This window comes from Acinonyx jubatus, chromosome A2 (assembly GCF_027475565.1).
Source record: "Acinonyx jubatus isolate Ajub_Pintada_27869175 chromosome A2, VMU_Ajub_asm_v1.0, whole genome shotgun sequence".
NCBI classification, from domain to species: domain Eukaryota; kingdom Metazoa; phylum Chordata; class Mammalia; order Carnivora; family Felidae; genus Acinonyx; species Acinonyx jubatus.
The window spans coordinates 68797454-68822054 of record NC_069383.1 but is presented as its reverse complement, the minus strand read 5'-3'; the positions used below and the strand labels follow the sequence as shown (position 1 = coordinate 68822054).

At 39.5% G+C, this 24601-nt stretch overlaps 1 protein-coding gene across 8 annotated transcripts in view; it reads right to left on the bottom strand.

Annotated features, from left to right (window-relative positions):
- SLC25A13 (solute carrier family 25 member 13) overlaps positions 1-24601 on the bottom strand; it is a 183779-nt gene that overhangs the window by 82751 nt on the left and 76427 nt on the right. For all 8 annotated transcript variants that reach the window (XM_053218425.1, XM_027071932.2, XM_053218423.1 and 5 more), the window contains one exon: positions 8698-8837. In XM_053218425.1, the coding sequence (XP_053074400.1) occupies positions 8698-8837 (140 nt within the window). The remainder of the gene's footprint in view (positions 1-8697; positions 8838-24601) is intronic.

The window sequence follows — 24601 nt, the reverse complement described above, 5'->3', positions numbered from 1 at the left end:
AGCACGTGAAAGGAGGCCCAATTTCTCTTTCTTATTTGCCAGGGAACGGTTTTCTGTTCCCGCTATTCTGGTGCGTGATGATTAACGGAATAGGCTTTTACTGCCGCAGTTTCCACCTACTTCAACACACCCATTCAGATTGCTGGAGGGAAAGAAAAAAATCAAACTCTTCAAAATTGCTAGCTGTACAGAAATAAACATATAGAGGGGGTTACGCCACTTCAGGTCTAACATTCATGCTTCTAATAGTTCCAGGCCTGTCATTTCCTTAATAATCTCCAATTTTCAGGTGGGTATATTTTGAATGCAAAAATTCTCTCCACCTCTATTCAGACATGCAAGTTTTGTGCTTCAGCCTGAGGATAATTTATCAGAACAAAAACAAAACAAAACAACAACAAAAAACAGACCAACAGACCTTCAAAACAAGCAAGCAGATCCAGATGATTTATATTACAAAGCCAAGAACACCAAAACAAGAAAAAAGACCCCTGGCTAGTTTGCATGTTTTATGTTTTGTACAGTTTTGAAATTTAAGAAAAAAAATATCTAAAACTTTAATAAAAAGCAGGGTGTTATCAATAAGGACATGATGCAAAAGAATTCTTGTTTAGGAGTGGGGGTGGGTAGAAGAATTCCAGAGAAAATGCAGGTAATTCTTTATGAAAACAAGAAACAAAATGAATAAAGGTTTGCTTTAAAAATATGGTATCACAGTTAATCCTACTTCAAATAAATTCTGTATTACATTGAATATCAGAACTTGTAAACTGTCGAACATATAAGCGTGCACTTCATTTTCATAATCCTATGCGAATTTGGAGGGGAAAGTCTAGTTAAAATAAAGATCCACATATTAAACAGAGTTAAAAAGAGAACTTGCAAAAGAACAGGTAGACAGATGAGCAGTTCCCACACTGTGAATAGTTCCAAATTCTGTGCCCCCCATATCCCACCCATGCAGTCAGACTTGCAGAATTCAGGGTGAAATCTGACCCCCAATTCACTGGGTGGGGCTTTTAATTAAAACAGTCTTTGGAAGCGTTGTTGCCTGTGGCACCACATGCGCAGCAACACCTCCACAGAAACCAAGTACAGACGTTTTCATCTCGATTTCCTTGCTCTTCTGATTTAATGTTAAACTTCACAGTGGGTAGCAGCTGGGGAGATGCTGTACAGAGTGCTCATTTTTACCAGGATGCTACTGTAAAAGCCTGCACACCAGGCTGCTCAACAAAACAGCAAGCTGGCGAACACCATGGGCACAACAGCACAATGAATTCTGATTTCCTTTGCCCGGAGAGGGGCAAGTGCGATGCGAATGAAATGTGCCCTGCATCTAATTCTCCGACTGACTGGGATGTTACCACATCTCTGGTCACCCATCACCAAACCGGCAATGGCTTCCAACTGAATGCAAAATAGAATCTAATCTCCTGGAAGAGCTGAGGGCAAACAACATTAGCTACTTTTACTCATTATTTCATTTTGAAATATCAAGTTGATGCTGTATTTAGGAAACAGTACCGAAGCTGTACTGCAGACCCCATCTGGTCCAACTTAAAGATCAATATAAAAAGCACTCACATGTTAAAAATGCAGATATAATCATGGTCTCTGACTACTAAAGATCCATGGTCTAGAGATTTTAACTAATAGAGATGGCAAAGTGAGGGACAAAAGGGAGGTACAAATCACTTGGCTTTCTCAGTCCTAAACAATGACTTTGTCATTGTCCACTAACCTGCTTAAACAATTGTGGCTTTAGTGAGTTCCACTACTAGTGATTGTTTTTTGTTCACACTCGAAGTGTTCTATCGATTCCAAAACTTGAGAATTTGATGTTGCCATGGTTGAAGGTTATGTCTCCTTTTGTTTGGTGGTGATGGGGAACACTTTGTTTTTTGTGTTCAAAGTGTTGCCTTCTACCAGGATGCCACAGCAAATAGAGTAGCAAACCGTAAGTGATGGTGACTGTAAGGCCTAGACGACAGCTAATTAGTGAATCTCTGACCCCTGGAGGGACATGGGACAACCACCAGCACCTGGGAACAGTGGACTCGCAGAGCTCTACTCTCTAGGGCTCAAGATCTGAATAACCAAAATGTCCATTTCATACAGAAAAGACTAGGCTGGATCTGTAGGCCACGCTGACTCACAGGCTAAAATAATGGTCAATTTCACTTAACAAAAAGAACAAAAGTTGTTCGGTTGCATTTTTAGCATGAATATGCTTTAGCATCCAACGGGACTGCCATGAAACTCGAGATGTGACAAGAGCCCTTACCAGTGTGTGTGTCCAGTCTAGGGCATGAGACACAGTGCTGATTCCCAGGTGCTACTCCCAGCTCTATCAACTAGCATTCACCTCCCCGCGTTCCATCATCCCCTTCTGACAATAGGGGGACCTGAATAAAGAGTTATGGTAAAGCACCCACACCTTTGTGTTCAGGGCTCTCCACTGGGTCAGGCAACGTAATTCTTAAGCTCTGTTTGAGGAAAAGACATTTATAGCCCCATCCCCTCCCAAGATAGCAATCCTGTTTTCTTGGGAAACTAAAGCAACCCAAACTTCAAAACCTGGCCTCTTCAATTCAGAGCATTGCTGATTTCTTGAGAATTCCTTCTCCTAGAGCAAGAGGAAGAAGGCCTTTGGAAACAGAAGAAATTTCCTGGCTCCATAAAATGGGGAACAGAATTTCTTAGAAATGCCCAAGTCTGTGGGCCCATAGGTGGGTCTCCTAGAGTATTATCTTAATTCCAAGGAATTAAGGAGAAGAGCTGGAGACAATCCAGCCACACACAAGTGAACAGTGATTATAAGCAATGCACTGGTCTGTAGCCCCTCGTGAAGACTGCTTCCTCCATGCTCCGCATTTCGGTAAACCATCACCATCCTTCCACTTGCCCAAGCCTAAAACTCACCTAAAAAAAGGTGTGAACTGTGAGTTTTATATTATCCTGAACTGTCTCCATGCTACTAAATCACCAAGCCTGATCAGGCCTATCCCTCAACTTCTCTTAAATCCACTGGCTTTGATTCACCACCATTACCATCCAACCCAGGCCACTGTTGTTTCTCTCTTGGATTAGAAAGTGACCTACAGGTCCTCCTGTCCTCAGTGAGATCCCTCTCCATTGGATTTTCCACACAACAGCCAGGGTGATCTTTCTGAAACATAAATCTGATCATATTTACCTGTCTAAGCTTCTTATGGATACTGGGATGAAAATGTGAAGACCTGATTCTGTATGCTTTTAAATAGTAAGGATTTTATAGTCCAGACCAGTTTGTCAATGTATGGCCCTTGCACAATTCAGGATGCTTATCTGAAAGGTTATTTGTTAGGCCCTATCCAGACCTATTGAATCAGACCCTTGATGGGCAGAGAGACCAAGGACTCTACTTTTTAAAATAATCACCTCGGGGGGCACCTGGGTGGCTCAGTCGGGTAAGCATCCGACTCTTGTTTCGGCTCAGGTCATGTTCTCATGGTTGTGAGATGGAGTCCTGCACCGGGCTCTGCACTGATGGTGAGTAGCCTGCTTGGGATTCTCTCTCCCCAGCTCTGTCTGCCCCTCTCCAGCTCACTCACATGTGCTCTCTCTCTCTCTCTCTCTAAATAAATACATAAACTTAAAATAATCACTTTGGAAAATTTTTACACAAAATTTGAAAAACATTGCTAGACATTTAGGAAAATTAAAATCAACTTCAGTTTCACCTATCTCACCTTGAACAAGTCCAGAAAATTACTCCAAGCCTCTGTGTGCTCATCTTTCATACAGAAACAACAGGAAATGCTTAACATTTAAGATGACTGTAAAGATGAATACAAGTAAAAGCACTTTCTAAGCCAGAAAATGCTATGAAAGAGTCAGTTAAGAACAACAGATTTCTAGTTAAGACATATACTGCATTTGATAGCAATCCTAGACTTTTCTATTCTGAATCTGGAGCAGCTAGACTCTCCTACGTGGACATTATTTTAAAATTATTATCATTATATGTGAAATATATGACTATAAAACATCATCAAGGGATGCCTGGGTGGCTCAGTTGGTTGGGCGACCGACTTTGGCTCAGGTCATGATCTTGCAGTTTGTGAGTTCAAGCCCTGTGTCGGGCTCTGTGCTGACAACTCAGAGCCTGGAGCCTGCTTCCGATTCTGTCTTTCCCCCTCTCTCTACTCCTCCCCTGCTCACGCTCTGTGTCTCCCTGTCTCTCAATAATAAATAAATGTTAGAGAAAACAAAATTTTTCAAATCATCAAAAAGTCACTGGAAATGACAGTAACACACACCCCTACTAAGGGTCTTTTTGTAATCATATCTGAAGGGGTAGGTGTCAGGAATGCTCAGTGTCCAGCAAGGCATGGCTGTACTCCCCCATTCAGAAGCACAGTCCCTTCCAAGAACAGAAACTAACTCTTCATAGCCCAGGCCCTGGAGACAATGTAATAAAATGGCAACAGCACAGTACTTTTGAATCCCTCACATGTGTATGATCTTATGGAAGAAACTTAGCTCTAGAATAGTTTCTGTGTACTCTTTTGGGGTACTCCTTTGGGAACCCAATGAAAGCCAGGAGCATTTTCCCCAGAAAATTACCTGTAAATGCAAACTTTTACCTAGAGTCCGTTTATTCTTTTGCATATAATAGGGGATAATGATAATTACCTCTCAGGGTTTTGGGATGCTATTATCAGAAATAGAATATTTAAAAGCACTTTGTAAATTATAAAGATTGTTACTACTATTACTTCTATTTTCCAGAGTGAATCTCAGTACCAACTCTACAGAAGAATTTGGCAGAAAAGTTGAAGAGGCCTTTCACTCTGTCCTCACATTTGCCTCCAATGTCCACCCAGTAAAAAACTGGAGATGGATTTGAATAGACATGTGTTCAAAGATAACGAATGGTCAATAAGCACATAAAAACATGCTCAACATCATTAGTCATCAGGGAAATGCAAATCAAAATCATAAATGAGATACTGCAAAGAGACTCTAAAGTGAAAGGCCTTAGTTTCTCATCTGGAAAATGGGGCCCTTAACTAGGTATATCTGGCTCTTGAGTTTGTGCTTTGGACGGCTACCCTAACCACACCCTGAATGTCGGTTTCGGCTTTCTAACTGAAAATCCTTCCCAAGGGTTTTTGCTGCAAGAGAGTGGCCTTGTAGGCTGTGCACACCTGCCTGCAGTTGTTCCTTCTGAGCCCCTGGGACGGATAAGCACAGAGCAACCCCTAGACCTGTGCACTGCAAGTATCCAAGAAGTTGTTATCTCTGCACCTCTTTCTTGGCCCTTTCTGTGCACAAGGCCTCTCAACAAAGCTTGCATGTTCAGCAAACATTTGCTCAGTTGGGTGGTTTATCCCAACCAAGGAAGTAATAATCACAGCACAAGAAATACTTGCATAGGACAGAGAGTTAAAGTTAATACCACTAATGAACAGGAGTTCCATCAGGCATAGGAGAATATTTCTCCAAATCGTTTTCTGAAAAATTCAGCATATTAAAATCTATTTTTCAACTGGCAAACATAAAATTAGAACTAAGAATAGAGGGATGTGGAAACATTTATAATTTTTAAAAAATACACATACACATACCCATGTATAAAACTGTACTCACATTTACACATACATACCATCACTCACGCAGTTAAGGGTAGACGACAGACCGGGAGATGAACAGCAGCCATAAATACAATAGTGTCAATAACGGGGCAAAAGGACCGTGGTCCCCTCGTTTCTGAAATCCCTCTTAGCCAGGAACAAGACTCTAGGATAAAGAGGCTTTGAATCCCTGCTTCTTGCCAAACACCATCATTTACATGTAAAGTAGAAGCAAGGCAAATTTTGCTCAAAGAGTACCAAACTGATTCACCACTTCACTAATTTAAAACCAAAGCACAGAACACAGCATTCAGGCCATGCCCATGAGCAGCACCACCTCGGTGAGCACACAGCCTGTCCACATAGTATGCAGACGAACACGTGAATACAGGAAGTCCTCACAGCCACATGGTGGCTTATAACACACTCACACTTGCTTAGATACAGTAAAACATTTATTAAATGAAGAAAAGAGAAACCTGACCTTGCAGACAATGGCTCTGCTCACCAGTCACAAACAGGTGTACACACATAAAGCAGAGGTAACTCACGCACGTGAGACTTGAGTTGGCTGGAACCAACCCGAATTCCCGTCTAAGACCTTCTGTGGGATTGAACAGTGTTTTCTCTACATACCACTAAGCCTCCCTGAAAACACAAACACTTCTCAGCTGTCCCTATGGCCGCTCCTCTTCCTCGTCAGGTGACAGGTAGCAGCATGCACGGTGGCAGCCCTTTCACGTCTTAAGCGGCCAAGCATCTGCTTTCACAGCCCTGGCGCCAGCCAGGGAGCTGGTGCCTATTTGTGAGCCCTGCCCTAGAGCAGAAAGGCGGGTGCATGCTTGACAAAGCAAGAGCCCAAAATATATAGGAGATTAAGCTCTCTCATATCTTTAAGAAGTTCCTGCCTAGAAAAAAGAGCCCAAAGGAAGCAAACAAAGCATTTGAAGTAGAGGTTTGAAGCTATAGCTGCATTCAGAAAAGAGTTCAAAGGAAGCAGACAAAACATCTGAGTGGGTGGGTTGGGTGGGGAGAAGGGGTGACCCTATAGTAGATGTCAAAACTGGCTATTTCACTGACATTCACATAAAGTCTACCATGATACATCCATTAATTCCTTTAAATGTGGACCTAGAGTGGAACACAAAGGCAAGGCCCTAACAGATAATTATCCACCATTACCATTTGAACCTAATGTATGTTCAGCAAGCACTTGTATTCGGGCTACAAAGTCAAAATCATCCCATGCAGGACTGTGGGATGTTTTTCCATTTACCGTTGCAAAAAGGAGTCAAATGTAAGTGAATGCCATACAAGTTGTAGCTAGAAACAATCAGTAATCCTTGAGTTATCTAATCTTTGACTCTGGCTTCTCCATATCTTGAAGAAGGCCTAGAAGCCGCTGGAGTGGCTTACAGCCGACTCAATTCAGCATAATTGATACCTGCTTAAAAGGGAAACATGATCATCCTTACTATTGCTAACATCCCATTAAGGCTAAAAGTTAATTAGGCTGTGTTCCATAAAGTCAATTTGAGGCATTTGTCTCAATAGCATTATTGTAATTATTCCTCATCAGAATGAATACCACCTCCTACTGCGCGCCAATGTCTTGTGTAAACAACAGCAAAATCCAACAACTCACATTCCATGCTCCTCCTGAGTTATTTAAGTAGGTTTGTGTTTATATAGAACTGAAAATGGGGATTCGTAGACATTAACATTTAAAATAAAAATACAAAGGTATGCTTAAAATATCTTGTTTTAAGGCTGGGAAAATAAAAGCAAACAAAATAGAATGACAAATTTTATATATCATAACAATACCTTTAAAAGTCAAAAAGAGAAGTACCTATTAAAGTCCACCTATTACATATGCTGGTGCCTAGGTGTAGATACCACAAAATGCTAACTGCCTACACAATACAGCATATGGGACAGGTGTGTGTTCTTGTGCCCTCCATACCCACCCCACTCCACTTTCCAACCATTTCTCAGAAGGCTCTGGCAAAGTTGTGGGCACACAAAAGAAACAGGAGCATCAGGATACTCCCTGAGGACATTTCTAGTGAATAAAAGGTGATTTCCCTGGTAAATCTTCCCTCAAGACCCAGAATTTAAACACAGAAAAGTAATGGCCTTACATATATCTTTTAAAATTATATTTAATAAAACAGAAATAAAATTTAATTGTTAGAGAAATAAAACAAATGCATGAAGTCCGAAAGAAAGAGTGGTTTCTCATATAGCCTACAGACCACACAGATTTGACCTCTAGTGACTAAATGTTAATATCAGAATTAAAATAATTAACAAAGCATGCTTCAGGGAGAAAACTAGACTGTAACATATGTTGTTACTACTCTTCCATTGGCATCATCAGTGGCTCAATGATGTGAACATAATGGGGGTGGGGGTGATAAGAGGAAGGTGTGAAGAACTAGGCCAAGGAAGGTGCACCCCAGAAATGTAAACAACTCCCAGAGTTCAACCCTGGATGAGGACAAAAGTGAACAGTGATTCTCAAACTTGGCACCTCAAACATGAAAAGCACCTGTGAAGCTTTCAATACCCCGATGCCTAGGTTCTCCCCGCCCACCTCCCCAATCAAATCTAACCTCTAGAGGTGGGGAACCTAAATAACAATAGTTTTTAAAGCTCGCCAGGCAATTTCAATATGGAGTCAGGTTGCAGACCCCATGCTTCGTCTATAAAAGGCCTCAAGAGAAATAATTCTGCAGTTAGATGCTGATGGTGACATGTTCATTTCTCAAGGAAAAACAAAATATTGGTAAATAGCAGTGGAACCAATCATAAGCCAAAAATTCAAGTTCCAATTCTGCCCCCTCCTGATTTATGTAGCTTTTCAGCAAATCACTTGATTTCCTGGGGCCTCAGTGAATATTCCTTTTCAATGTGAAAGGGTTCTACCCAGTCTATACGAACCCATCTAATCCTATCGTTTCTACACACTAATAAACAAATACTTCCAAAAGAATGGTCTGGGCAGGTTAGCAATTTTCAGGTAAACCAGGATCCCAGTTTTATTTATTTACTCTCTAAGAGCTACACTCACCAGTAAAAACTGAGTGAATTCTGCATACGTCAGGTGTCTTTTTCTTTCTCTTCCAAAATGTAGTTGCACAAATTCCGAATCCCAGTTAAATGGAATATGTTGATGAATTGTGGTCTGTCCAAAAACTTGCTTAACGTCCTCTGAAAAAAGAAAAGAAAGATTGATTAAAACAAATGAGGTTTATCCTTGTACAATCCGTTATTAAAAGGGTATTGCTCCTTTCTTCTTGTAAAAAGTAACTCAACTTTAAAACCACACAGGTTATAAAATCATGGCAAAAATAAAAGTTGGAATCTTCATGCAGTCAAGAAATCAAAATTAACAATCCTACCCATAAAGAGAAAAAAAAAAAGACACACACACACACACATACACACACACACACACACAAAGAGATGCTTAAAAGGCAGTAGGAAACCAAACCCAAGTAATAAGCTAAATCTAACATCATCATATCACATGTTTTGTTTCAACAAATATGATTTTCTAGACACACTGGATATAATTCAATCTTTAGTGGCAGGAAACATATACATAAACACATATAGCACTATACAAGTCTTAAACACAGTCATTTATCAAGTTATTAAAAAGTTCTTGAGGATTTAATAACATCGGTTCTCCCAATCCATGAGCATGGGGTACCTTTCCATTTGTTTACACTGTCTTCAATTTCTTTCATCAGTGTTTTCTTAGTTTCAGAGTACAGGTCTTTAACCTCCTTGGTTAAGTTTATTCCTAGGTATTTTATTCTTTTTGGTATAATTGTAAATGGGATTATTTTAATTTCTCTTTCTGCTACTTTACTAATACACAGAAATGCATCAGATTTCTGTATATTGACTTTGTATCCTGTTATTTACTGAATTCATTTATCAGTTCTAAGAGTTTTCTGGCAGAGTCTTTATGGTTTTCTACATATAGTATCAGTTTGGTAGTATTTGCTGAGGACTTCTGCATCTATGTTCATCAGAGATACTCGCCTGTGGTTTTCTTGTTTTGTAGTGGCTTTGTCTGGTTTTGGTATCAGCACAATGCTAGCCTCGTAGAATGAATTTGGAAACTTTCCTTCCTCTTTTATTTTTGGAATAGTCTGAGAAGAATAGGTAATAACTCTTCTTTAAATGTTTGGCATTATTCACCTGTAAAGCCATCCAGTCTCAGACCTTTGTTTGCTGGGAGCTTTTTGATTATTGATTCAATTTCATTACTAGTAATTGGTCTGTCCAAATTTTCTATTTCCTTCTAGTGCAGTTTGGAAGGACATTGTTAAAATGTCTACACTACCCAAAGCAATCTACAGATTGAATGCAATCCCTATTAAAGTAGCAACAGCATGTTTCACAGAACTAGAACAAATAATCCTAAAATTTGTATGGAACCACAGAAGTCCCCAAATAGCCAAACCAATCTTGAAGAAGGAGAACAAAGCTGGAGGTATCACAGTCCAGATTACAGGATATATTACAAAGTTGTAGTAATCAAACCAGTACAGTATTGGCACAAAAAAGAGACATATAAATCAATGGAACAGAACAGAAAACCCAGAACTAAACCCACACTTTTAGAGTCAGTTAATCTACAACAAAGGAGGCAACAAGATTACACAATGGGGAAAAGAGAGTCTCTTCAACAAATGGTGTTGGGAAATCTGGACAGATACATGCAAAAAAATAAAACTAGACCACCTGCTTATACCACAGACAAAAATAAAATAAAAATGGATTAAAGACCTAAATGTGTCTCACATTTATAAAACCATAAAACTCCTAGAAGAAAACATAGGCAGTAAAATATCTGTGACATAGGCCATAGCAACATTTATCTAGATATATACCCTCAGGCAAGGGAAACAAAAGAAAAAATAAACTAGTGGGACTACATCAAAATATTAAGCTTTTGTGCAGTGAAGGGAAAATCATCAACAAAACAACATGGCAACCTACTGAATGGAAGAAGATATTTGCAAATAATATATCTTGAGTTAATATTGAAAATATATAAAGAAGTTTTACAACTTGACACCAAAAAACCAATCTGATTAAGAAATGGTCAGAGGAGGGGCGCCTGGGTGATTCAGTCGGTTGAGCCGACTCGATTCTGGCTCAGGTTGTGATCTCATAGTCATGAGATCCATCCATAGCCTCATCAGGTTCTGCACTGGGCCTGCAGCCTGCTTAAGATTCTCCCTCTCTCCCTTTCTCTCTCTGCTCCTCCCCTACACTCTCACTCTAAAAAAATAAAAAAAGAAATGGGCAAAGGACCCAAATAGACATTTTTCCAAAGAAGACATACAGATGGCCAATAGACACATGAAAAAGATGCACAATATCACTAATCATTACGGAAAGGTAAATGCAAATCAAAACCACAATGAGCTATTTGAACACCTGTCAGAATGACTAAAATCAAAAAGACAAGAAATAACAAGGCTGGCAAGGATGTGGAGAGACAGAAACCCTCACGCACTGTTGGTAAGAATGCAAATTGGTATAGCCACTGTGGAAAATAGTACAAAAGTTCCTCAAAAATTAAAAATGGAAACACTGTATAATTAGGTAATTCTATTACTGGGTATTTATCCAAAGAACACAAAAACATTAATTTGAAAAGATATATGCACCCCTATGTTTACTGCAGCATTATTTACAATAGCAAAGATATGGAACCCAAGTGTCCATCCATAGATGAATGAAGAAAATATAGTATGTATGTATGTATGTATGTATGTATGTATGTATGTGTGTGTGTGTATAAATAATGGAATATTACTCGGCCATAAAAATGAATGAAATCTTGTCATGTGCAATAATAAGGATAGACTAAGAGGGTATAATGTGACATAAGTCAGACAGAGAAAGACAAGTATCATATGATTTCACTCATATGTGGAATTTAAGAAACAAATGAGCAACAGCCAAAAGATTAAAAAAGTAGACTCTTAAACACAAAGAACAAATTGGTGACTGCCAGAGGGAAGGTGTATGAGAGGATGAGTGAAATAAAGTGGATTAAGAGATACAAACTTCCAGTTATGAAATAAGTAAGTCATAGAGATGAAAAGTACAGCATAGGAAATACAGTCAATAAGATGGTAACAGTGCTGTGTGGTGACAGATGATGACTACAATTATCATGGTAGGGGCGCCTGGGTGACTCAGTCGGTTAAGCATCCAACTTCAGCTCAGGTCATGATCTCACAATTGGTAAGTTCAAGTCCCACGTTGGGCTCTGCACTGATAACTCAGAGCCTGGAGCCTGCTTCGGATTCTGTGCCTCCTTCTCCCTCTCTCTCCTTGTCCTTGGCTTGTGCTGTGTCTTGCTCTCTCTCAAAAAATAAATAAACTTAAAAAAAATTTAAATATCATGGTGAGCACCGAGTAACATATAGAATGGTTGAATCATTATGTGCTCCATTACCAGCTCCCAGATGTTCTGGCTATGGCAAGAACGCCAGTCCCCAGCTAGCAAGCTATCAACCTGGACGTAGCACCAGCTTATGAGCACTGCACCAGCCATGTGGGAAGTGGAAAGGTGGTAGAAGACACGGTGCCGTATCCAAGTCTAATCCACAAGACATAACTAAACAGCAGATCCCAACACTATTCCACTTTAAGTGCTAACCTGCTACTTGTGGTAAGGAAACAGAAGCTGAAGGAGGGAGGCACTGACACAAGAGAACGAGGCTTCTTGGAAAAGACAGAACGTGAACTGGGTCCTGAAGGCTGCCAAGGATTTACTGAGATGAATCTGTGAGGGAGTTTTTCAGTGGAGGGCAAATAGCATGAAGAAGGGTTCATTTCCTCTGAAGTGAATTAAGGCTCCAATCAGAGCGCTCTGGACCAAAGCCACCTGGGGTCATTGAGACATGACAGATCCTGCTCCGGGTAGTTGCAGGCACTAGCCTCACTCACCAGCATAAATGTGGATGCCACATTTATGGTGAAGGAAAGGTTGCTGTGGGAAGAAGAGCTGATCCTGGGACACTGCAGAGAAAAAGACCCAGGGGTTTCTGTTTGTTGGTTGTTTTTTGTTTATTTTTTTACCATTTAGTATAATTTCTACAAAAGTTTCCTCACTTACCTACCAGAGGTTTACGTACTCTGCTATGGTGAGACTGCCAAGTCATTCTAACTGGACAAACCAGACGACTGTTCGAGGGGAAAGGAGGATTCTTGCTAAGGAGGAAAACGACCAATATTTCTACTCATTTTCACCACTAATCAACTCTTTTAAAGAATTAAAACACTAAATTTTACCACCCTGAAAACTCACACATTTTCTCCAAAAACACTGAATGGGTTCCTAAGTCCGGAGAGCACTTCCTCCTGCTCTGATAAGTCATTCTGGGGCACCTGCTTTCCGAAATGCTTGGGCTCCACATTTTCCTGTAGCTTCATGAACAGAAACCTCTATGAGACCAACAGTGACAATAGGGTCCTGGAATTTCCCCCCTTCACTTTGGAAGACACCTCAGGTTACTATTCTTTTTTCCTTTCAGGAAGCACAAATAGCTTTCTCATTTAACATTTTATTGTTTTAAGGTTTCTCCATGCCTCGTGAGGCAATGATCAGTAAGAGTACTCCTCCTATTTTATAGCTGGAAAATCAGAAACTAATAACCAAAGTGATTTTCAAATTCTGCTCTGTCTTCTGGCTCCCATGGGAAATTTGTGAGCTTTATGATGAAAGACTCCAGGAATCAACCTGAAGGCCATCCTACCTACACCTTTACCATCCCCTGGCCTTTCCAAACCTAACTTGTATTCCTGGATGGGAAAGTGGAAACCCTAAATATCCTAGGCTTTTTGGTTACTTATTGGGCTCAGTGAACTGCATATGTAACTAGAACTCATAACTTACCAGCTGACGGCTTTCAAATAACCATCACGTGTCAGATTTATCACTAACTTAAAAGGAATGAGTAGAAGATCCCTCCTAGTCTAAAACACAAGGCTTAAAATCTTACCCCCAGGTTGAGGTCAGGCAGGCAAAGAAGCAAAACTGAATTAGCACTGAAATCGCAATGAAGCATCAGATTATATGTTTTGGGTATTTAAAGTCATACTTTTCTTAGCTCAGGCACTACTCCTCCTGAAAGTAAAAACAAATTAGAATGCTTATCTCTTAAAGTATAATCATTGTTATTTCAGTCTGTGCCAAACAAACTATGTTTGGAAGGCATACAGTTCCCATAATATCACCAAATAACGGCAATATTATTGAAAGCAAGACCTCACCAAATAAGCACAAGGATCCGTTGATTTTATTTGTGGGACTCTGCTTTCCCCACAAATGTTTCCGGCCTAAAAGTCTACTGTAGTTTTTTAAAGATTATGAAAAGACAATTAGAAACTGGCAACTGTTTCTTTCCTAAATATAACTTCAAAAAGTCAACTAATTTCTCCTAAGATAATAAATTTCCCAGGCTATAGAGTATGGTTATAGTAGAAAAAGTTGTGATTTTTAGAGCTGGGTCATAGACAATATGATGTTGTGTATAGAATGTCCTAAGGAATCCACTAAAAAACTATCAGAACGATTAGAACTGTTAAAACCATACAATAAATTAGTCCAACAAGACATTTCTAGACACGAAAATGAAATTAAGAAAACAATTCCATTTTCAATAGCCTCAAAGAGAATACAATGTTTAAGTATAAATTTAACAACAGGCAAGCAAAACATATAATCTCAAAACTACAAAACATTGTTGACAGAAATTAAAGACTTAAATAAATGGAAAAATAGCCCATTTTCATAGACTGGAAGACCTATTCCCCCAAAGTGCTCAACAGATTCAGTGTAATCCCATCAAAATTCTAGTTGGCTTCTTTGCAGAAGTTGACAAGCTGATACTAAAATTCATGTGGAAATTCAAGGGAGCTAGAATAGCCAAAACAACCTTGAAAAAGCATAAAGTTGCATTTTAAATTTACTACATAGCTACAGTAATTAAGACTGTGTAGTACTGGCCTAAAGACAGATATACAGACCAATGGAATGGAATTGAGAGTCAAGAAATAAACACATTTTTGGTCAACTGCTTTTCAATAAGAATGACAAGACAATTCAAAATGGAAAGATCAGTCTTTTTGACAAATGGTTGTAGGACAAGTGGATATCCAAACATGCAAAAGAAAGAAGTCAGAAACCCTACCTCACACCATATACAAAAACTAACTCAAAACAGAGCAAAGACCTAAGTGTAAAAGCTAAAACTGTGATGCTCTTACTGCAAAACATAGGCATAAATTTCTGTGGCTCTGGATTAAGAATGGTTTTTTAGATTATGACACACGTAACACATGAAAATAATACATAAAGTGAATTTTGTCAAAATTTAAAACTTTTGTCCTCCAAAGGATACCACCAACAAAGTGAAAAGATAGACTACAAAATGGGAGGAAAATTTTGCATATCATGTATTCGATAAAGAAAGGACTCTGGAAGATAGAAAGAACTCTTACACCTCAATAATAAAAGGACAAATCATCCAATTTTAAAAGTGGGCAAAGGATTTGAGTAGACATTTCCCCAAAGAAGACATATACACAGCCAATAAACACGAGAAGATGCTCAACATCATTAGCCATCAAGGAAATGCAAACCAAAATCACAATGAGATAATCACTTTATCCCCACTAATAACAAGCATTGGTGAGGATATGAAGAAATCAAAACCCTCATAAATTGCTGGTGGGGATGTAAAACCATGTAGTCACTTAGCAAAACATTTTGGCAGTTCTTCAAAAAGTTAAAACATAGTTACCAAATCCCCTGACAATTCTACCCCTAGGTATACATCCAAGAGAAATGAAAACATATGTTCACACAAAAACTGGTACACAAATGTTCATGGTAGCACTATTTATAATGCCCAAAAAGTGAAAACAATCCAAATGTCCATTAACTAAAGGATGGATAAACAAAATGTGGTATGTCCATAATAATGTATTATTTGTCAATAAAAAGGAATATAGTACTGTAACATGCTACAGCATGGATGAACATTGAAAACATATTAAGAAGCCTGTCTGTAAAGGCCACATTTTGTATGATTCCATTTATGTGAAATTTCCAGAATAAGCAAATGCTTATTAGATTAGTGGTTGCCTATAACTAGAGGGACAAGGAGAAAACAGGAAGGGGGAGTGAGGATTGCTAAGGTATGGAGAGAGAAAAATATACTTGGGGTGATGAAAATGTTCTACAATTGTGGCGATAGTTTCACATACCTGTGAATATACTAAAAACCTCTACATGATACACTTTAAGTGGATGCATTATATTTCAATAAAGTTTTTTTTTTTTTTTTAACCTGGGACTGTCAGATCTGCCTCTTAACATTAAGCAAATTATTTACTCTGACTCAATTCTCTCTGTAAAATGGGAGTAAAATATCTATCTTGGAGCACTGTTCTGGAGCTAAATGTGCCTATCACAATGTTCTAAACATAGTAGGTGACCATCAAAATGGTAAAACTCCAAAATCTCAAGTCTTAATGATAATAAAAATTGTTATCTGGGAATCAAATATTTACAAATGATACCAAAAAAAAAAAAAAAGCAGGCACAGTGTGATTTGGAAATATCATATACATTTCTCAAAAAGCAGTAATTTTCCTCAAATACTTAAAATCTATCCTTCTCTTAGCTCATACATTAAACTTTTGAATGAAAAGTGATCAAAAATTTAGTAATTTTCTATTATGTTTTTGAAAGTATGAAATTAAGAACGATTAAGAACCTCCACTCTTTACTTTGAAGATCTTTCAGATAGTAGGACTATTTAATTGGCAAATTACTTGCACATGCCATTAAGTGGTTAGACTGAATTTGTTTTTACAAATTCTATGGACTCTTATTCCTTAACCTCCACCACACTATAATCTGAAATCATCGAGGTCTTCACTTATGCAAATTTAACTTTCTATGTTCTTGTTTCCACACAGAATAACTAAATTAATGCACTTTAATTTCCAAAAGATCCACTTTTTGAAGCTGCAAATCAAGGAAAACTGGTTTCCCATTCAAATAAAAAAGGTTCATCAAGCTACTTTATTTTAAACACTGAAGCATAATATCTCTCCCATGGATCCTAAAAATTTCATTAATACAATAACACAAAAAGGATGTTTCTATTAAACCGGAAAGAAATCCCTCTTGGAGGCAGAGGGAGAGTTGGCGAACAACCCGCACTTTCTCTCTGAACAGCTTTGCCAGGGTGCTTTTTTCTAACACGTGCCTAATCCTCAAAGAAAGTTGTGGTTTCACTCTAAGGGAAATAATATCCCACCCTGCTGATATTGTTAACAACAGCATATATGGCCATCGTATTTTAAGCAGGGAGCAAAAGACAAATTGTTGAATTCGTAAGTTAAATAACATAATGGAGTGAGTGGATGGAGACCTATCTCTACTGCCACATGCTCCAGTATCAAGGCTGCCATTTCAAACCCTTTTGACAAGTGCCTTTTTATATTAATCACAGTTAAGGGTCTGGAGAGGAAAGAAGTATTCTGGCTACAATTCACACTCGCTCAAGAAAGTTCTAGGGGGAAAATGGGTGCCATTAAAATAGAGTAAGTACACAGTAAGTACTTCACACATGCGGCCCTTCTCATTAAAACTGAGTTCTCTGTAAGCCCCTGTATACTTGCTATTATTATTATTCTGAACATGTAGGTACAGTGGTGATAAGTAGCTTTCAAAAAGTAAGCACACACGCATACTGCACACACACAGGCAAGCTGGGCTGAATACTGTACCCAAGTCATACTTTTGTGATGCTGGTGTATGTAAAAATGAGGGCTAATTTCCAACTCTTCCAATTCTGTACTTAGAGAGGGACAGGACTACTCTGATGAAGTCATGGGCATCCTAGAAAAAGCATCCTCCACCTCACAGAGCCAGAAAACAAAGTTGTTGTTCCTACAAAACCAGTCACTTTCCCTTCTCTTTGGGCCTGTTTCCATATTCATGAAAGAAAGCCAGAAACTACACCAGCCATTATTCCACTGCAGTGTAAATGACATATCCTTGGAGAGCTTCTTTAAAATAAATTCCCAAGCCCCACGCCCTAAGATTTTAATTCAGTAGACTCAAGATGGAACCAGGGAGTCCACAGTGGTAATGAACACTTCCACGCTATCACAACAAAAACCCATGATCTTATTGGTAAGAATCCTTCCTATTCTAAAATCTGATGGCTCTATGAATCCACAAGATTACTACACTGTTTAACTCATTACTGCAAATGTTGGTACACAAAAATAAAAAAAAGGTTAAAGGCTGGCAGATACCTAGCATTTGTATTAATCTTCTATCACATGCATTATCTAAAATAGACAGCGGGGCGCCTGGGTGGCTCAGTCGGTTGAGCGTCTGACTTCAGCTCAGGTCATGATCCCGCGGTTTGTGAGTTCGAGCCCCGCGTCGGGCTCTGTGCTGACAGCTCAGAGCCTGGAGCCTGCTTCTGATTCTGTGTCTCCCTCTCTCTCTACCCCTCCCATGCTCATGCTCTGTCTCTCAATAATAAATAAACATTAAAAAAAAATTTTTTTTTAATTAAAAGTGAGTGGTCAACTGAGATGTTTTCAATCTATATGCTAGAAGAGTTACTTTCAGTTGGGTAGAATGAACCATTAGCAGTCTTTAATAACATCAAAAGTAGGTCCATTAAAGTGATGTTTGAAGGCACAGATTAGTCACTCTCCAGACGTACAAGCTTGTTTTTAATCATCTGTTGCATTAATTATTGTTAACTTTCCTCACCCCTAGAGAACACAACCGAAACATTCCAACTTTTTAAAGCAGTACTTGGAATCCCTAACTCATTCTCTAAATGCAAATATATCTATATTGTTTTACAAACCAATTTCCTAAGCTAGTTTCCTTAGACAGATGTAATCAAAAATAATGTTCTTGCAAAAGCATGAACATATATCTAACCCTACTGAAATGTTTCAAGAGCAGATGTACTACAAATGCACACCCACAGTGATCCCATATTAGTATAAAACTGTTTTATTTCAATTAAAATGTCTAACTATCCACCCCCAACACATACCTAAACTGTAATTTTCTCTGAGAACTTCCAATATGTTCTTGATTTTGTTTCCTTTATCAACCTATCAGAGCAAAAACTGCCTTGCAACTGTTGGAAGAAATCAGTCATTAGCAGCAAGATTACAGCAAATTTTCCAATTTAGAAAAACTGTATTTTTATCTCTCCCTCATACTGAAAGAATAATGGTGTAATTTTCCTATTTTTAAGTGAGCAGTACAGCTTAAAATAGTCAAATTTTCCCAGTGCTCCAACTTTTAGGATTTACTGTTAGCTTTCTGTTCTCGACACCTTCTCCCCTATTCACACGTTCTCCTCTCCCTCCACCTGACCCACACATGCACAGGCACACCATAGGGGCAGAAGCCCCCAGTCAGCCTCTCCACACCGACAGTCTTCTAAAGAACAGCTAACCTTCAGGCAGTTGTTAACTAAGGAGTGGCTTCACAGGGTTATTGTGATTTAGTCCCCAATTGACATTCTTCCACCTTCTCAACAGGCCTTCCCCCCCACCCCTGCCCTATTTTTAAAATGGAGTGATGAAGTAGCAACAAGTACAATATTGTAGCCATTTGAGCACGGACGATTCTCAAATTATCCCACCACCTGGAAGTGCTCCCTGATACTACGATCTTTGAAAATTGAACCCATTATGGTCAATCGTGCAAATCCGTATTTAGCTTTTCGTAAATAGTGGATTTTTGACCCAGTGAACTGGAACAGCTTCTGAGCAGTGTCTGGGAACTCAGTCAAGACACTCTGTACCCAGGCATGCCACAATTCTTATCAGTGTGGAAATTATTTCAAGACTCACACTGTTCTTATTCAATATTCTTACTCTCTATTGGAATGTGTATAAGAAAACGGACTTGAGTCTCAGAGTTAACATAAAAACTAAAATCTACTGTACAGCAGTAAGCCTCTTTCACCAAAATAACACACAATTTTTCTGAAACCCCCAAATCAGAATCAATATTAACAAAGAACTTCCCCCAAATAATGCTCCTTCCAACTCTTAACTATTTTTCCCCTCGCTTAGCTTTTGAATATTTCATCTTCCAAGTGTCTTTACAAACATGACAACAAATGATCTTTTTCCCAGTGAGCTTATTAAAAAAATGTTGGGTGAGTTCTGTCCTCTTCTAGTCTAACACTTCCATTCCTCTAGCTTTTTATATTTGTTATTAAGTTTGGGTGCATACCTTCAAAAATTTATTTCCATAATTTTAACTGCTCCTTTTCTGCACCCTGAGTCAAAATGACGGAAGCAGACTGTTTCTGCATATGTCGTCACATCACCCAGCCTGCCTATCCCCAGAGCGTGCCAACTCCACTGTCGCCACAGCAGGTGTTATGGGACAAATCTAACCGTGAGCCCAGAAAGGCCTCTCCAGACACGTCACCATCCACATCAAAGAATGAACTAGAGAAGGGCATGAGAGATCATGCCACTAGTTCTGTAGCTCGTGGGTAGGTCTCACACACAAAAGAAAGGTCCTGTTCAAATGAGTTCGACAAAGTTAGATGAATTTATTGTTCTGCAGGGTTTCTCAGAGCCTTAATAAGCTAAAAATTTCAAGCTTTATGACTGTCTAGTAGGAGGATCCTTTTTTCACGCAACACTTACTAACATAAACAGGAAACACCAATACTTTAAGGTACCCAAACACACAATCTCGTTCAATAGCGAAGATTAAAGAACAAGAGGCCACTGCAGTTTCCAATAAAAGAGCAAAACTGGGCTGGTTTCTTTTGGACTCCAGGTCAACTGACAGAGCTGAAGCAGCAGGCCAGTTAAAACTTCCCCAGTGCGGCACAGGGCATAGACTATATTACAACTGAAGTTTTTAACAGCTGGAGAAGTCTTAAATAAGAAATACGTCTCCTTGTTCATCTGTCCCTCTACAAAAAGCCATTCTTATCTTTTGGCAGATCACTGACCTCTTTGAGATCTGCTAAAAGCAAATGCTCATTTGGACAAAGCATTACTGACAGCTATGGCTGTTCACGGACTCCCTGACACTTACCCAGAGCCCCAGATTTGAGAAGTCCCATCTTTCAAAAATTCCTGTCTTTAAAGTTCAATCAAAAACGGCAGAACTCTCCCCGCCAAAAAAAAAAAAAAAAAAATGCAGACCCATACACACACCACTACCACATACATAATGAAAGTGGTTGCTTATGCTCATATACTAAGAATAACTTTAAAATTGCATGATAAAACAGTTCATGAAATTTTGTTCACTGTAATGAAAAGATAAAGTTAAAGAAACAGAAAAATATGCAATAGCATTATGCAAGTAAAAATTTTAGATTTCAGCCTAAGGAAGTGCTGTGGTATAGAATATACTTTGGATTTTCAAGGGGTCCAATTGTGATGTTTGCCAGACGAAAGTAAGATTCAGGTCCTCCACTACCATTGAGCTAAGCTATTACTGTTGCCTCCTGCAGATCCAACAACAGAAGAAATATCAAAGGATAGGAATAGTTAAATTAGCATCATTAAGAGACCAATCACTGGTGGGTGCACTAAATATGTCAGATTAACCCCCCCCGCCCCCCCCCCACACACTCTTTCTGAAAATTCATACTAAGGAATAGGCTTTGCTTTCCGAGCATCCTCAAATAAGAAGCTTGGGGAAATGAAAGTGGGAAATCACTATTCACAATGTGTCTACGCCACACCTTCAAACCCTGACCTTCACTTCCTCTACTCACATAAAGGGAGTGGTCATCTGCCTGCTTCACACGGGTACTGCAAAGCCCACACAATGATCATAGGCATGTCTGCCTCTGGCTGTGCCCCACTCCAATTAATGCAAGAAAACCTACCTTTTCCAAGGATCATTTGGATCTGGTCCCTGTCCTCTGAAGACCCTGTGGGACTCCCAACTGCCTCTCCTATTAAATAAAAATTCCTGCCCAGGAGCCTGTGATGGGCACTCCATCAAATGGCACCCATAGCTCTTACGTTGCATACTTGAATCAAAGGCTTCCTCTAACATCCTCCACCCGTGGACCACTTCCCTACCTCCCACCACTCCAGGACTCCCCCTGTACTTAGAATTCTGGTCATGTCAAAAGATAAAGCTTCCTGGGTAGAGACTATATCAAATGCACGGCAACAAATTACGTGGACATGTGTGTCACCAGGGCAACTTTCTATATATACCAAGAACTCTAATCCGGGTACATTCTTCCTTATCATTACTTTCCACTGCAGTCATAGAAACAAAACTCCTTACTAATGCATTTGCTTATTATTCTTTACTTCATGAAAAATTATTAAATCCCCCTCATGTCTGATACAGACTGAAACCACTACCGATCAGTTGGCACCTACCTTCACTAAGAAGGCAGCCCGCCTCACAGAGCACAACCACCACCAGAGGGAGGCAGCAGGACGTGGTCAACAACAAACACTTGGCTGTCACCAGGCTGCTACCCTGGCAACTCCATGACTGTGGACAAGTTACTTAAACTTCCCAAGGAGGAGTACCTGGGTGGCTCAGTTGGTTACACTTCAACTCGGGTCATGATCTCACGGTTCATAGGTTTGAGCCCCGCGTTGGGCTCTGTGCTGACAGCTCAGAGCCTGGAGCCTGCTTCTGTCTCCCTCACACTCTGCCCTCCACCGCTTGTGCTCTAAGATAAAAATTTTTAAAAAAACAAAAAACAAAAAAACCCAAGGCCATTTCCTCATCAGAAAAATGAGAATTATATAGTATAAACCTCCTAGGTTGTGAGGATTAAGTAACAAATTACATAGAAAGCACTCAGACCAGAGGCAAGTATGTAATAAGTGATCAATAAACTTAAAGATAAAAATGACAGGTACTTTCCTTCTCTAAAGAGATTATGTAACACCATATATCTCTAGAGCAGAACAAGCTCAGCAGCTACCATTGGGTCCTCCCTCCTTTTCTTTGACCCCCTTTTCCCCCACAGCCAAGTCACATATGATTGATTGTCATGAATGACCCTGGTGGGTCCAGAGGTACAAGTCCAGTCCAGGACTCCATTATCTCCTGCCTGGACTGTCACAGCACCTCCCATGTGAACATCACCTCCAGACCTCCACGGCTCCAAGATCCTGGCATCCACAGCCCACATGTCACCTCAGTGTTCAGACACTGTTGCTCTAGGGCAGCTCAGACAGCATCTATCCTACCCACGCAGACTGCTTTACATTACAGATCACCATATATTTGTTTACCTTCTCCCTAAAATGTAAGCTCTCATAGGAAGATTTTTAATCTTGTCATTTCTGTATCTCCACTCTTATAGTCAGATTTGAGAGACATCCCGCTTTACTAATTCTTTTCTCTCATCCACTTAAATGCCTTCAAGCACTATTTGCTGATAACTACCAAATTTCTATCTCCCAAATTCCACACTCAATTTAAGTGCCTATTTGACATCCTCATTGACATATCTATTAGGCATCAAACTACCACATCCAAAAGTTAGCTCCTGTTCTCCTCCCACCCCCAGCCTGCAGCCCTTCCCATCTTGGTTGATAACTCCACCCTTCCAACTGGCCAAAGACTTTGGAATCATTCTTGCCTCCTCTCTTTCTTTCACAGCCCACATCCAATCCATCAGAGAACTCTGTTGATTTTCTCTTCAAAATACCCCTCACCTCCCTCAGGTCCAAGCCACCATGATCATTCACCTGGATTACTACAATAGCTTTCTAACTGATCCTTCTCTTTCTACTCTGTCCCTTCCATGCTCTATTCTCAAAGGAGCAGCCAAAGTGATCCTGTTAAAACATAAACCTGCTCATATCATTCCTCTGCTAAAAAAAAAAAAAAAAATCCTATGACGGTTTCCCAGTTCACTTACCATCAAGGTCTAAGCCCTAACCTTGATCGGAAGAGCCTTACTACTTCATCTGATCTGTTACTTCTCTGAGCTCCTTTCCTATGAGGCTTTCTCTGACTCACACAAGTCCTCCTTGTAGTTCCTCAAATGTGCCAACTACAGTCCAGTCTTTGAACCTGGACAACAGCCATTCTTTTAGTCTAGGACAATCTCTCCCCTTCCTCCATCCCTGTATCTATATAATCAATTCCCCTACCTCTTTCAAATTTGTGCTCAAAAGTCACTTTCTCAGTCTTTTTTTTTAATGTTTTATTTATTTTTGAGACAGAGAGAGACAGAGTGTGAGCAGGGGAGAGGCAGAGAGAGCGAGCGAGACACAGAATCCGAAGCAGGCTCCAGGCTCTGAGCTGTCAGCACAGAGCCTGACACAGGGCTCAAACTCACAAATTGTGAGATCATGACCTGAGCCGAAGTTGGACGCTTAACCGACTTAGCCACCCAGGTGCCCCAAAAGCCATTTTCTCAACAAAGACAACCAAACCATATTGTGTACAGATGAGAACCTTCTTGGTTTCATAAATCATTGTAATCACCCAAATATCATCAGAACATACCCATTAAGTGTCTTAATCCCTAGTATTAACATCATCAACTTGTATATGTTCCTGTTAATACTCTGGTGGACCGGTAAGAAAACTTATGTTCCACTAGTCCACCAACTGTTTTGATAAGTAAAGTTTTATTGGAAGATAGCCATACTCATTCATTTACACACTGTCCATGGGAACAGTCAACAGAGTTGACTAATTGTGACAGAGACCCTAAGGCCCACAAAGCTCTAAAATATTTACTCTCTGGTCCTTTACAGAAAAAGTCTATTGTCCCTGATCTAGCATAAAAGCAATGCTCAAAAAAAAAAAGGAAATCACGTTGATACTCAAAAAATGTATATTTTAAAGAGGTAAGGCCTTAAATATTACAAATTGAAGTTTTTATGAATATCTCCTT